This window comes from Leptosomus discolor, chromosome 12, assembly GCF_034619465.1.
Source record: "Leptosomus discolor isolate bLepDis1 chromosome 12, bLepDis1.hap2, whole genome shotgun sequence".
Lineage (NCBI taxonomy): Eukaryota > Metazoa > Chordata > Aves > Leptosomiformes > Leptosomidae > Leptosomus > Leptosomus discolor.
Window position 1 is genome coordinate 1,572,960 of NC_141402.1, and position 13,417 is coordinate 1,586,376.

Here is a 13,417-nt window from a genome sequence, read left to right on the forward strand (position 1 = left end):
TCCCCCCCCTCCCCCCGGAAGGTGGGCTCAGCGTCCCCCCCCCCCCCCTCCCCATGGAAGGTGGGCTCAGCGTCCCCCCCCCCCCCCCCCCCCGCCCATGGAAGGTGGGCTCAGCGTCCGTGTCCCCCTCCCCCCGGAAGGTGGGCTCAGCGTCCCCCCCCCCCCCCGTCCCCCCGGAAGGTGGGCTCAGCGTCCCCCCCCTCCCCACGGAAGGTGGGCTCAGCACACCCCCCCCTCCCCCCAGAGTACGTCAACGTGCAGGATCCGGCCATGGACATGCGATCCATCACCGACCGGGCGGCCCAGACCCTGCTGTGGACGGAGCTCTTCCGAGGTGACTCCTGGATGCCACCACGGGTGGAACCAACCCCCCTGGGCCTCCCCACACGCGGTTCCCGACCTCTCTGCGGGGTGCCAGCTCCCCCCCTGAGCATGCCTAACCCCCCCCCTCCTCCTCCTCCTCCTCCTCCTCTCCCTTCCAGGCCTGGCCATGACGCTGAGCTACCTTTTTCGGGAGCCGGCCACCATCAACTACCCCTTTGAGAAGGGCCCGCTGAGCCCACGCTTCCGTGGGGAGCACGCCCTGCGCCGCTACCCCTCGGGGGAGGAGAGGTGCATCGCCTGCAAGCTCTGCGAGGCCGTCTGCCCGGCACAGGTGAGCCTTCCTCCACCCTCCTCCTCCTCCTCCTCCTCCTCCTCCTCCTCCTCCTCCTCCTCCTCCCCGGGGCTCGGGAGCTGACGGGCGGTGCCCCGGGGCAGGCGATCACCATCGAGGCCGAGCCCCGCGCGGACGGCAGCCGCCGCACCACCCGCTACGACATCGACATGACCAAGTGCATCTACTGCGGGTTCTGCAGGAGGCCTGCCCCGTGGACGCCATCGTGGAGGTGAGCACGTTGTAATCCAGTTGGGATTTGGAGTAGGTAATCGCTTTTTATCGAGAACTAATGGCTTTTAACGAGCGACCCGACGGCTTTAAGGCACCGCTCGCGCGTCGCACGAACGCCGTCAGTTCACGCGACGGTCAGAAACGCCCAAACCCTCCGTGAGGCTCAGGAACAGCAGCTGCTGCCCTTACGGAGAAGGTCAGAGCTAAAGCTGCTGCTGGTGGTGAAATTGTCCGGAACAGGGAGGCGGGAGACAGGGACAGGGCGGGAAAGTGCCCGTTCTTGGGGCGTCTTGGCTTGTGGGGTGGCACCAGAGAAACTGAGGGATGTTGGGGTGAAGACCCTCCCCTCCTCCCCACCCTGATTTGTACATCGGGGATCTTGATCGGTAAAATAACCCGTGATTACGTTGGTGTAGGAATATTAACGAAGTTAGTTAATAGGGTGGAGCAATCAGTGCGAATGTCAACGTGAACAGCGGGCAGAACACGCACGCTGGCGTTAAAATGGGTTAAAACCCACGACTTTGCAGCAAAAGGGTATAAAATGCTGAATTTTTTTTAACGTAACCCTGAAGCCCCTCAGGAGGAGCCACCCCCCGCGCTCCCCAGCGTCGTCGTCAATCGGTTTGTCGTGAGGGCGACCCCCTGTCAGCCAGCAGAGCCACAGCGGGGCAGCGAGCCGCCCCCCCCCCCCCCCGCCCTGCCCCGGGGTGTTGGGGTCTGGCGAGCCTCGGGGGTGACCGTTTCCCATCCCGGCAGGGCCCCAACTTCGAGTTCTCGACGGAGACGCACGAGGAGCTGCTCTACAACAAGGAGAAGCTGCTCAACAACGGCGACAAGTGGGAGGCCGAGATCGCCGCCAACATCCAGGCCGATTACCTGTACCGGTGACGGCCGGGTGCTGCCCCCTCTCCTCCCTGCTCCCTAATAAAGGGTCTAGTGTGTGTGTGTGTGGGGGCGCTTTCTGCCACCCCAGTCTGCACTGGGAGGAACTGGCCCCTTCCTAACCCGGAGCTCTGGCTTTCTCTGTGTCTCTTCCTTATCGGCGCTGGGGCAGGGGAAGGGGTTGAACCCCTCCCTGGGCAGGTAGAGCCCGGGGGTAGGGGGGCAGCTTTGGGGGAGGGGGGGGTGGTTGCATCTTGGGGGACACACACACACACGACACCAGGGGTCACCCACGTTGGTGGGGGCACAGGAACGTGGGAAAGGTGTGGGATGGGGGGGGGGATGGGGGGGGGGGGATGGGGGGGGGGATGGGGGGGGATGGGGGGGCGGTTGCTGGGGGTCAGGCAGGGATGAAGCAGCAGAGCTGGGGGGTGCTTAGGGGGGGCGGGGGGGGGTGTCCCAGGGAGGGGTTGCCGATACGGGGGAGCCATTCCTGTCCCCCAAACTTCCCGCCGTAGCCGCGGGGGGGGGGGGGTGGGGGGGGGTGTCCCGGTGGTACCGGCTGCTTTCCATTTCCACGCTCCTCGGGGGATTTGGAGGGGGGGGGGGGGGCACACACACACACACACGGGACCCCCTGCTTCCAGCGGGGGGGGGGGGGGGGGGGTGTGTTTTCCCGGGAAGGGGCTTCCCCGGTCGGTCGGCGGAGCCGGGCGGGCCGGTCCCTCCCCGGGGGGCCGGTCCCTCCTGGGGGAAGAGGAAGTGCCGAGCCCGGCCGGGCCCTCGCTGCCGGGTAGGGGCGGGCAGCACCGGGGGGGGGGTGGGGTCGGCGGGGTACCCTTCCCCCAAATCTCCCCGGGGGGGGAGGGGAGGGGGCGGCCGGTGCCCGGGAGGATGCGGTGGCTCTGAGTCAGATGCAGCTGAGCGTGGGCGGAGGGGGGGGGGGGGGGGGGGCGGGGGGGTGTGTGGGGGTGGGGGTGTGTGTAGGGGGGGCGGGTGTGGAAAGTATTTTGCAAGCCCAGTGTTGGGACAAGCAGCGTGTGACGAGGCGGGTCATTTTCCCGCTGGCCACGGCTGCGGGGACACCCCGCTTCTCCGTCACCGCAGCCCCCCCTCCCTCGACACCCCCCCCCCCCCAAAAGGGTGACCCCCAGCCCTGCTGCCAGCCCCCCCCCAGCCCTCACCCCCCCGTCTCTCTCTGCACATTCCCCCCCCCCCCCCCCATCTTCCTCCCCAGGGTGGGTGCCTGCGCACCTCTGCACCCCAGGACCGGAGCGGGGTCCCCGGGGGCGGGTTGGGGGGGGTCCCACCATGGGGTCCCTGTTCCGAAGCGAGGAGGTCTGCCTGGCCCAGCTCTTCCTCCAGTCCGCCTCGGCCTACAGCTGCGTCAGCGAGCTGGGCGAGCGGGGCCTGCTCGAGTTCAGGGACGTACGTGGGGGCCGGGGGCTGCGAGGGGGGTTTGGGGGTGCCCTGGGTGCAGGGGGGGTTGATCTGGGTGGGTTTGGGTGCCTGGGGTGCGGGGGGGTTGGGCTGGGTGGCTTGGGATGCTCTGGGTGCAGGGGGGTTGGTTTGGGGTGCTGTGGGTGCAGGAGGGTAGGGGTGGGTGGTTCTGGGGTGTTGTGGGTGCAGGGGGGTTGATCTGTGTGGTTTGGGTGCTGTGGGTGCAGGGGGGGTGGGTGTGGGTGGGTTTGGGGTGCTGTGAGTGCAGGGAGGTGGGACTGGGGTGTTTGGGGTGTGTGATTTGGGCGCTGTGGGTGCAGGGGGGTTGGGGTGTATGTTTTTGGGGTGTTTTGGGTGCAGGAGGGTTGGCCTGTGTGGTTTGGGGGTGCTGTGGGTGCAGGGGGGTTGGTCTGGGGTGTTTAGGGTGCTCTGGGTGCAGGAGGGTTTGGGGTGGGTGGTTTGGGTGCTGTGGGTGCAGGGGATTTGAGGTGTGTGGTTTTGGGGTGTTCTGGGTGCAGGAGGGTTGATCTGTGCGGTTTGGGGTGCTGTGTGTACATGGGGGTTGGTCTGTGTGGTTTGGGGTGCTGTGGGTGCAGGGGGGTTGGTCTGGGTGGGTTTGGGTGCCCTGCATGCAGGAGGGTGGTCTGGGTTGTTTGGGGTGCCTTGGATGCAGGAGGTGGGTGTGGGTGGTTTTGGGGTGCTGTGGGTGCAGGGGTGTTGGTCTGGGGTGTTTGAGGTGGGTGGTTTGGGCACTGTGGGTGCAGGGGATTTGGGGTCTGTGGTTTTGGGGTGTTCTGGGTGCAGGAGGGTTGATCTGTGTGGTTTGGGGTGCTGTGGGTGCAGGGGGGGGTTGGTCTGGGTGGGTTTGGGGCATCCTGGGTGCAGAGTTGTGGTCTTTGTGGGTTGGGGGTGCCCTGGGAACAGGGGGGTTGCTCTGGGTGGGATGGGGTGCTCTGGGTGCGGCAGAGTTCGTCTGGGTGGGTTGGGGTTCCCTGGGTACAGGGAGTGGGTGCAGGGGGGTTGGTCTGGTGTTTTGGGGTGCTGGGGGTACAAGTGGCTCGGGCTGCCCTGCGTCCTGGGGGGCTGTGGCCACGGTGCTGGGCAGGGTGCTGGGGCTGCCTGGCCCCCCTGGAGCTACCCGACCCCTCCCCCCCCCCCCCCGCACCCCCTCCTGTTGGGGGCAGTGCCGTAACCGTGCCCCCCTCCCCGGCAGCTGAACCCCAAGGTCAGCGCCTTCCAGCGGCGCTTTGTGGGCGAGGTGCGGCGCTGCGAGAGATGGAGAAGACCTTCAGTGAGTGCCGGGAGGGGTGGCGGGGCTGATTTTGGGGGGGTGGGGGTGGGGGTGTGAATGCCCCCGGCCCCCCCCCCCCCCCCATATCTGACCCGGGCTCTCGCAGCCTTCCTGCAGCAGGAGCTTCGGGGGGCCGGGCGGGTGCTGGGGCCGTGCCCCGACAACCCCCGGGCGCCGCTGGCGCGGGAAGCGCTGCGGGTGCAGGAGCAGTCGGAGCAGCTGGCGCAGGAGCTGCGGGAGGTCAGTCGCAACCGAGCCTCCCTGCGCGGGCGCCTGCGGGACCTGCGCCAGTACCTCCACGTCCTGCGCGAGGGCCAGCGCTTCACCAGCCTGCCGGTGGGTCCTGGAGGCGTGGGGGAGGGGTCAGCCACCCCAGGGGTGCCGCCCTTGCGCCCCGCTGCCCCCCTGCCCGACCCGCCGCACCCTCATCTCTTTGCTCTCCATCCCCGCAGGCCCCCCTGGGCTCCCCGCTGCGGCCCCGGGCGCTCTCTGAGCGTGAGCCCGTCCTCGACCCGTCCCTGCACCAGCACCTCGATCGCAAGATCAAGTAAGCGGGGCTGGCGTGGGGGGGCGGGGGTTGGAGAGGGGCTGCGGGCCGCGGCGTGGTCGTGGGGCGGTGGGTATGGCTGTAGGGTAAGGGGTGGAGAGGGGCTGTGGGGCAGCTGGGAGGGCTGCGGGACAGCTGGGAGGGCTGCGGGATCCAGGTTGGAGATGGGCCACGGGGTAGTGGCATGGCCAGGGGGCAAGAAGAGTGGGTAAGGGTGTAGGGGTAAGGGGTGGAGAGGGGCTGTGGGGCAGCTGGGAGGGCTGTGGGTCTGGGATAGCAGGTAAGGGTGTAGGGTAAGAGTGGAGATGAGCCATGGGGCAGTGGTTTGGCCTTGGGGCAGCTGGGAGGCTGCAGGATGAGGGTTGGAGATGGGCCACGGGGTAGTGGCATGGCCAGGGGGCGAGAAGAGTGGGCAAGGGTATAGGGTAAGGGTTGGAGATGGGCTATGGGCTGGGATAGCGGGTAAGGGTGTAGGGTAAGGGGTGGAGATGGGCCGTGGGGCAGTGGTTTGGCCATGGGGCATCTGGGAGGGCTGAAGGACGAGGGTTGGAGATGGGCCATGGGGTAGTGGCATGGTCAGGGGGCAAGAAGAGTGGGCAAGGGGGTAGGATAAGGGTTGGAGATGGGCTACGAGGCAGCGCTTTGGCATGGGGCAGCTGGGAAAGCTGTGGGATAAGGGTGGAGATGGGCCATGGGGTAGTGGCATGGCCATGGGGCAAGAAAAGTGGGTAAGGGTGTAGGGTAAGGGTTGGAGATGGGCGGTAGGCAGTGGCATGGCTGTGGGGCAGCTGGGAGGGTTGCAGGATCCACGTTTGAGATGGGCCATGGGGTAGTGGCCTGGCCGTGGGGCAAGAAGAGTGGGCAAGGGTAAAGGGTAGGGGTCAGAGATGGGCCATGGGGTAGAGATATGGCCGTGAGGCATCTAGGAGGGCTCCAGGATAAGGGTTGGAGATGGGCCATGGGGCAGTGGCCTGGCCTTGGGGCAAGAAGAGTGGGTAAGGGCCGGAGATGGGCCGTGGGGCAGTGGCCTGGCCTTGGGGCAAGAAGAGTGGGTAAGGGCCGGAGATGGGCTGTGGGGCAGTGGCCTGGCCATGGGGCAGGGGCAGCAGCGGAGCCGTGCCCGTCCCAGCGGCCCCCGCCGTGTCCCCGCAGCTTCGTGGCCGGCGTCATTCACCCGTGGCGGGTGAGCGCCTTCGAGCGGCTGCTGTGGCGTGCCTGCCGCGGCTACTTGGTGGCCAGCTTTGTGGAGATGCCTGAGCCCATGGAGGACCCGGCCACGGTGAGCGGGGCACCGGGGTGGGAGCTGGCAGGGAACGGGGGCCGGGACAGCTTGGGGCTGATGCGGGCTGTGGTGTCCCCAGGGCGAGAGCATCACCTGGGTCATCTTCCTCATCTCCTACTGGGGCGAGCAGATCGGGCAGAAGATCCGCAAGATCTCGGACTGGTGAGCCAGCGGCCCCGCACCGCGCGTCCCGCCATGCAGAGGTTTTATTTAGCAACACCCGCTCCGCACCCCGCCACGGGGACGGGCTGGGCCATCCCCGGGGAGCCCCGGCACACCCCCCCCCCCCCCACGCCCCCAACACGGTGGTGTCCGTCTGTCCCAGCTTCCACTGCCACGTGTATCCTACCCGGAGAGCGAGGCCAGCCGGGTGGAGACCATGAGCGGGTTGCAGAGCCAGATCCAGGACCTCAGCGTGGTGAGCTGGGCACCACAGCAAGGGGCGGGGGGCCACACCGGGACCCCCAGTCCCTGACCCGTGCTGGGTGCCTGCAGGTGCTGGAGGAGACGGAGCAGTACCTGGCGCAGGTGCTGGACAAGGTGGTGCTGGCGCTGCCCACGTGGCGGGTGCAGGTGCAGAGATGAAGGCCATCTACCTCATCCTCAACCAGTGCAGCTTCGACGTCACCGAGAAGTGCCTCATCGCCGAGGTCTGGTGCCCCGTGCGGGACCTCACCCAAGTGCAGTGACGCCCTGCGCCAGGGATCGGTGGGTCGCTCGGTGCTCCCTTGTCCTCCGCCGGGGCTGGCTTCGTGTCCCCGCGCCGGAGGGGACTCGGCGTCGCCGTGTCCTCCCCGCCGTGGTGGGGTGGGTGCCGAGCAGGGGGGTGCCGTGGGTCAGGCGCCGGGTGCTGTCCCCGCAGTACAAGAGCGGCTCGAGCGTGGAGTGCTTCGTGCAGCGCATCCCCACCTCGGAGAGCCCCCCCACCGTCATCCGCACCAACAAGTTCACCGCCGGCTTCCAGAGCATCGTGGACGCCTACGGGGTGGCCAGCTACCAGGAGGTGAACCCCGGTAAGACCCCACCGTGCCCAGGGCTCTGGGGTTGGGGGCGTTTGCCCGTGTGACGTAGTCCCCGTGCCCCTGCAAGCGCCCTATGCCATCATCACCTTCCCCTTCATCTTCGCCATCATGTTGGGGACGTGGGGCACGGGCTGCTCATGTTCCTCTTCGCGCTCTGGATGGTGCTGTACGAGAACAGCCCCAGCCTGCGGCAGGCCAGCAACGAGGTGAGGGGGACGTGGCGGGGGGCCAGGCTTGGAGGCGTGGGACGGGGTTGGAGGCGTGGGATGGGGTTGGAGGCCTGTGACAGGGTTGGAGGCGTGGGATGGGACAGTAATGGGGCAGGGTTGGTGGCGTGGGATGGGGTTGGAGGAGTGGATGGGGTTGGAGGAGTGGGATGGGGTTGGAGGAGTGGGATGGGCTGGTGTGGGATGGGACAGTAATGGGGCAGGGTTGGAGGTGTGGGACGGGGTTGGAGGTGTGGGACAGGGTTGAAGGTGTGGAATGGGGTTGGAGGAGTGGGATGGGACAGTAATGGGGCAGGGTTGGTGGCGTGGGATGGGGTTGGTGGCGTGGGATGGGTTTGGGGGAGTGGGATGGAGCTGGTGTGGGATGGGACAGTAATGGGGCAGGGTTGGTGGCGTGGGATGGGGTTGGTGGCGTGGGATGGGGTTGGTGGCGTGGATGGGGTTGGAGGAGTGGGATGGAGCTGGTGTGAGAAGGGACAGTAATGGGGCAGGGTTGGTGGCGTGGGATGGGGTTGATGGCATGGGATGGGGTTGGAGGAGTGGGATGGGGCTTGGTGTGGATGGGGTTGGTGGCGTGGGATGGGGTTGGAGGAGTGGGATGGGCTGGTGTGGGACTGGACAGTAATGGGGCAGGGTTGGTGGCGTGGGATGGGGTTGGTGGCGTGGGATGGGGTTGGAGGAGTGGGATGGAGCTGGTGTGGGATGGGGTTGTGGCGTGGGATGGGGTTGGAGGAGTGGGATGGGGTTGGAGGTGTGGGATGGGGCAGTTATGGGGCAGGGTTGGTGGCGTGGGATGGGGCTGGTGTGGGTTGGAACAGTAATGGGGCAGGGGGTTGGAGGTGTGGAGGGAGACGATGTGGGGCAGGGGAGGTGGTGAGGGACGTGGGAGCCAATGTTTGCCCCCACCAGATCTGGCTGACGTTCTTCGAGGGGCGCTACCTCATCCTGCTCATGGGAGCCTTCTCCATCTACACCGGCTTCATCTACAACGAGTGCTTCAGCAAAGCCACCGTCATCTTCCCCTCCGCCTGGAGCGTGGCCACCATGGCCAACCGCTCCTCCTGGAGGTGGGACACCCAGCGCCCCCCCCCCCCCCCCCCCCATGAACCCTGCCTGGGTCCCTGCCTGCGCTGATGCCCCCTCCGCTCTGCCCACAGCTCTGCCTACCTCGCCACCCACCCGTCCCTCACCCTGGACCCCAACATCACCGGTGTCTTCCAAGGCCCTATCCTTTCGGGATCGACCCAGTGAGTGTCCCGTGGCGCAGAGGGTGGGGTGGGACCCTCGGTGGGGTGGCCCAGAGGGTCTCAACCCACTTTGTCCACGACAGATCTGGAGCTTGGCCACCAACCACCTCAACTTCCTCAACTCTTTCAAGATGAAGATGTCCGTGGTGCTGGGCATTGTGCACATGGGCTTCGGCGTCCTGCTGGGGGTCTTCAACCACGTGTGAGTCCCCGCGGCTGCCCCCGTGGCCTTTGGCCACCCACGGTCGTGCTAAGGGGACCGGGGCTGGCTCAAGGCGGGGGGGGTGGCCAGCGGGGTCCTGTACCCCTACCTCTGGGTGGGAGCCCAGGGGGACACGCGAGGCTGCGCCGTGGCCAGGCTGAGCGTGGCTGACGTCCCCCTCCCCAGGCACTTCCAGCAGCCGCACCGGCTGGTGCTGGAGCTCCTGCCGAGATGGTTTTCCTCCTGGCGCTCTTCGGCTACCTCGTCTTCCTCATCTTCCTACAAGTGGATCAAGTTCAGCGCCGCCGATTCCCTGGTGGCCCCCAGCATCCTCATCCACTTCATCGACATGTTCCTCTTCACCTCCAACGTCGGCAACCTCCCGCTCTACCGGGGGCAGGTAGCACCCCGCCGAGATGGGGCTGGGGGGGGGGGGACCCCACATCCAGGCTGGGAAGCAGCGAGGAGCCTGGTGTGGTGGGGAGGGGGGTCCCCGCTGTGTCATGAGCGGGGCCGTTCTCAGCTCGGGTAGCCGTTGCCGGGAGGGACCCCCGAAACGGTGCCCCTGTGCCGCAGGTGCCGGTGCAGACGGTGCTGGTGGTGCTGGCGCTGGCGTCGGTGCCCGTCCTGCTCCTGGGGACACCGCTCTACCTGTGCTGCCGGCGGCGTGCGCCGAGGACGAGCCGCCCTGCGGTGAGGCTGGGGTCGCGGGGGTGGGGGGGGGTGGTGGGGGGAGCTCAGCGGGGTGGGGGGGTCACAATGGAGGGGGGGAGGGGGGGTGTGTGTGTCTCACCGCTGGTGCCGTCCCCGCGCAGCCGGTGGCCGCGGGGGAGCAGGAGCCGCTGCTGGAGGGCCAGGAGGCCGGCAACTCCGTCAACGCCACCAAGGAGGACGTGGAGAGCGGGGGGCACAGCCCCGATGCCGAGGTGAGGGGCGCAGCGGCTCCGGCGGGCTTGGGCATGGGGGGGGGGGCGGTGGGGGGGGTGGCCGCCGCGCCCTGACGCCCCCCGTGTCCCCTCCGCCCCCGCAGCGCTTGGACTTCGCCGACATCTTCATGCACCAGGCGATCCACACCATCGAGTACTGCCTGGGCTGCGTCTCCAACACCGCGTCCTACCTGCGGCTCTGGGCGCTCAGCCTGGCCCACGCCCGGTGAGTGCCCCCCCCCCTCCGCCCCGGATCCCCGTGTGCTCTCCCTCCCGGCGCCAGGCAGAGCCTCACCCTTCCTCCTGTCCCCTTGTGTGTCCCCCCACCCCACCCCGTACCCCTCGCAGAGCTCTCGGAGGTCCTGTGGACCATGGTGATGCGCAACGGCTTCGTGCGGCTCAGCTACGCGGGCGGCGTGGTGCTGGTGCCCGGTCTTCGCCGCCTTCGCCGTGCTGACCGTGGCCATCCTGCTGGTGATGGAGGGGCTCTCCGCGTTCCTCCACGCCCTGCGCCTGCACTGGTAAGCCCAGGACCGACCCCCGGCCCGTCCCCTACCCACCCCGCCCCCCCCCCCCCCCCCCCCCCCCAAACCGCCGCTCCTCACCGGCCCCTCTCCTCGGCAGGGTGGAGTTTCAGAATAAGTTTTACGTGGGCGCTGGGTACAAGCTGTGCCCCTTCGCCTTCGCCCCCGACGCTTGGGAGTAGCTGAGCCGGGGGGGATGCCGGGAGGGGGGCTCGGAGCGTCGGCTGGACCCGATCCCCACCCCGCTCTGGGGAGCTCGGCTGAAGGGTGAAGGGTTTCCCCACCCCAAACCCCCCCCCGGGGCTGGGGGTCCGGCTGGAGCGTCCTCCCCGTCCCCTCCTCGGCAGCGAATAAAGCCGTCCCTGTGGCTCGTCCTCAGCTCAGCGTCTCTGTCCCCTCTGCTGCGGGCTGGGTAGGGGGTCCTGGGGGGGGGGGGGGGGGGGGGCAGGGGGTGTCCCCCCCCCATCACTGCTGGCTGTAGCTGAAGGTGGGGGCCGCGGCGGCGCCGTAGGTGCTGAGCGGGGGGAAGGGGGCAGGGGGTAGGGCAGGGTGCGGGGCTTGGACCCCACGTAGACACTGGGGGGGCAGGTGAGGGGCTGGAAGGGGGGCGCGGGCAGCTCGGGGAAGCCGGGGGGAGCCGCTGGTGGGGCTGGTTGTGGGGGCACGGTGGCCATCAGTGCCCCACGGCTGCGGGGAGCCCCTGGCGGGTGGGAGAGGACAGCAACAAGGGGTCGGCCCCCCTCCCAGCCCCCCTACCTTTCTCTTGCTTCTCGGGGCGGGAGGGCAGCGCGGTAGCCCGGGCGCGGGGCATGGCACCCAGCAGGGACCCTGCCGGCACCCCACACCTGCCAGAGAGATGGGGGGGGGTCTCAGGGTGGTGGTGGGGGGCGGGGGGTGGGGGGGCGGAATGGCACGGAGCCCCTCATCATGGCGTCGGGGCAGAAGCCCTTACCACGGCTCGGGGTCGCCATCCCGAAAGCCTTGGCGAAGGGGTTGCTGGCGATCTTCAACTGGGTGATCTGCGGAGGGGAGCGGGTCCAGGGGGTCCCTGGGGTGGAGGCGGGGGGTGGTGGTGGGGGGGGAGGTCATCCCGCCACCAGCCCCGGGGGCTCACCCGGTGGTTCTGGTAAGCCGTCACCGCCATGAACTGGGTCTCGGGGAAGCTGAAGGACTTGAAGTTCTGGTGGGCGAAGCGCTCGCTGTCCCGTCGCGGGTCCACGAAGACCACGTGGAAGCGGGGCTGGTAGCGGTGCATGGAGTTGAGGATGATCTGGAGGAGCGGGGAAGAGGAGAGGGGAGGTGAGCGGGACCTCCCCCGCTCCCACGCAGGGGTAGGTACATCGTTCCCTGCCCCCCCCCCCCCCCCCCCCATCCCCATCGCCCACCCCGGGGCCGGGTCCTCACGTGGCCGTTATCGTCCAGGAGGTTGTTGGTCAGCTTGAGCTTGTCGAAGGAGACGATCTGCCGCATCCATTGGGCCCCCTTGGCCGGGGAGTCGGGGTGGAAGTGGACGCGGCCGGGGGCTGCCGGGTCAGCCCGCCCCGCCGCCAGCCAGGAGGAGCTGTGGAAGGCGTACCTGTGGGGCAGGGAGGGGGTCAGCGCCGCCTGGATTTGGCCCCCCTCCCATCCCCACATCCCCATCCCCACATCCCCATCCCCACATCCCCACCTGTATCTCTTGTCATCCAACGGGATGAAGTCCATGAGCAGGACGTAGTCGGCCAGCGGGTCCAGCCCCGACAGCTTCACCTGGAAGGTGGGGAACATCCTCCTGCGGGGAGGGGAGGGGTGAGAAGGGGGTACCCCCCACCCCGCCAGCGCCCCCTACCCCGCTCTGGTACCGACCTGCCGGCCTTGGTGACGATCATCTCGGTGCCCAAGCGGTTGAACTCCTCCCAGAGGCTCCCCATCTCCAGCCGTGCCGCGGCGTGGCACACTCGCCGGTTCTTGCCGCTGCTCCCCAGCCCCTCTCCTGCCCACCCCAGGCTGGTGCCGCAGGGGGACCCCTCGCCCGGCGCCCCCAGGAAAGCTGCGGAGGGGTGTGTGTGGGGGGGCCTGATCCTGCACCCCAGATGTGGGAGCAGCCCCTGTGCACCACCAGCCACCCCATCACATCCCTCCCTCCACAGAGGGGTTGGGAGGGCGGGGGAGTCCTGGCCTCCCGCCCTAGTGGGGCTTTACCCCCCTCCCCATTGCAACCCCGCTTTCTTGTGGGGCTCGGTGGGCCACCGCGCCCCGAAAACACCGTGGGACCCCACCGCTGGGTTGCCACGGGTGGGTTTTACCTGCCATGGGTGCAGCGGGTGGGCAGGAGGCGTCCGTGGCTCCGTCCCCCGGCACGGCGGCAGCGGGGACCCCAACGAAGCCCCCTCCCAGCGCAGCGCCAGCTCCAGACTGTCCCCCCCCGCAGCCTGCCGGGGGTTTTATGCCCCAGCTTGGGGGTGGAGACGTGGGGGCTGGAGCCGCAGCGGTCCTCGGGGGCCGGAGCACAGCCCCCCCCCCCCCCCCTTCCCTGACCTGCCTTCGCGCTTTGACGCGATGATGATGGACGGGGAGGCGAGCGGCGGCTGGGGGACCGCTGGGACCACCGCTGGTCCCCAGCTGGAACTTGGGGTACCCTGGGCTGGGAGGGACAGCTCTCTCGGGGTCTCCTTCGTGTCACACGTCGGGGCGGGGGGAGATGGGGGCTGCTCAGACCCTCTCAAAGCCCCTCTGGGCACCCGGCAGCCGCCCCTGCGCCGGCGGCTCGGCCGACAGCCGCCCGTCGACACCCGGTATTAAAAAGCCCGGTGAGGTGTTGAGGCATCGGCAACGTGCCGGCTGCTCGTGCAAGGCGTCCGCGGTGCCGAGGAAGAGGAGGAGAAGTGCCCCCCCCCCCCCCCCAACCCCCTCCCCTGCACCCATCCCAAACGCTGGTCCTGTCTCTGCCCTGGTA

The 13,417-nt window shown here is 68.6% G+C and overlaps 3 protein-coding genes across 3 annotated transcripts in view; 2 read left to right on the forward strand and 1 right to left on the reverse strand.

Annotated features, from left to right (window-relative positions):
- Window positions 1–1,902, forward strand: part of LOC104345305 (aldehyde dehydrogenase family 3 member B1-like) — a 5,618-nt gene extending 3,716 nt beyond the window's left edge. Inside the window, 5 exon segments of the mRNA XM_086472375.1 lie at window positions 214–334; window positions 483–655; window positions 760–853; window positions 856–887; window positions 1,649–1,902. Of these exon segments, the coding sequence (XP_086328501.1) occupies window positions 214–334; window positions 483–655; window positions 760–853; window positions 856–887; window positions 1,649–1,780 (552 nt within the window). The 3' untranslated portion in view covers window positions 1,781–1,902.
- Window positions 1,903–3,085: 1,183 nt separating this feature from the next.
- On the forward strand, window positions 3,086–10,700 carry TCIRG1 (T cell immune regulator 1, ATPase H+ transporting V0 subunit a3). The gene is given in 28 exon segments (XM_086472186.1): window positions 3,086–3,202; window positions 4,428–4,482; window positions 4,485–4,505; window positions 4,612–4,841; window positions 4,958–5,052; window positions 6,205–6,331; window positions 6,414–6,496; window positions 6,660–6,676; window positions 6,679–6,752; window positions 6,830–6,911; window positions 6,914–7,020; window positions 7,022–7,042; window positions 7,197–7,347; window positions 7,424–7,465; window positions 7,468–7,562; window positions 8,493–8,650; window positions 8,741–8,802; window positions 8,805–8,830; window positions 8,914–9,032; window positions 9,219–9,259; window positions 9,262–9,311; window positions 9,313–9,432; window positions 9,609–9,725; window positions 9,848–9,958; window positions 10,063–10,188; window positions 10,309–10,386; window positions 10,388–10,479; window positions 10,583–10,700. Coding segments are annotated over 28 exon segments (2,499 nt in total). The 3' UTR covers window positions 10,665–10,700.
- A 247-nt stretch (window positions 10,701–10,947) lies between these two features.
- On the reverse strand, window positions 10,948–12,774 carry TBX10 (T-box transcription factor 10). The gene is given in 9 exon segments (XM_086472376.1): window positions 10,948–11,078; window positions 11,239–11,327; window positions 11,435–11,465; window positions 11,468–11,501; window positions 11,597–11,752; window positions 11,887–12,058; window positions 12,152–12,253; window positions 12,328–12,511; window positions 12,768–12,774. Coding segments are annotated over 9 exon segments (906 nt in total).
- Window positions 12,775–13,417: the final 643 nt, after the last annotated feature.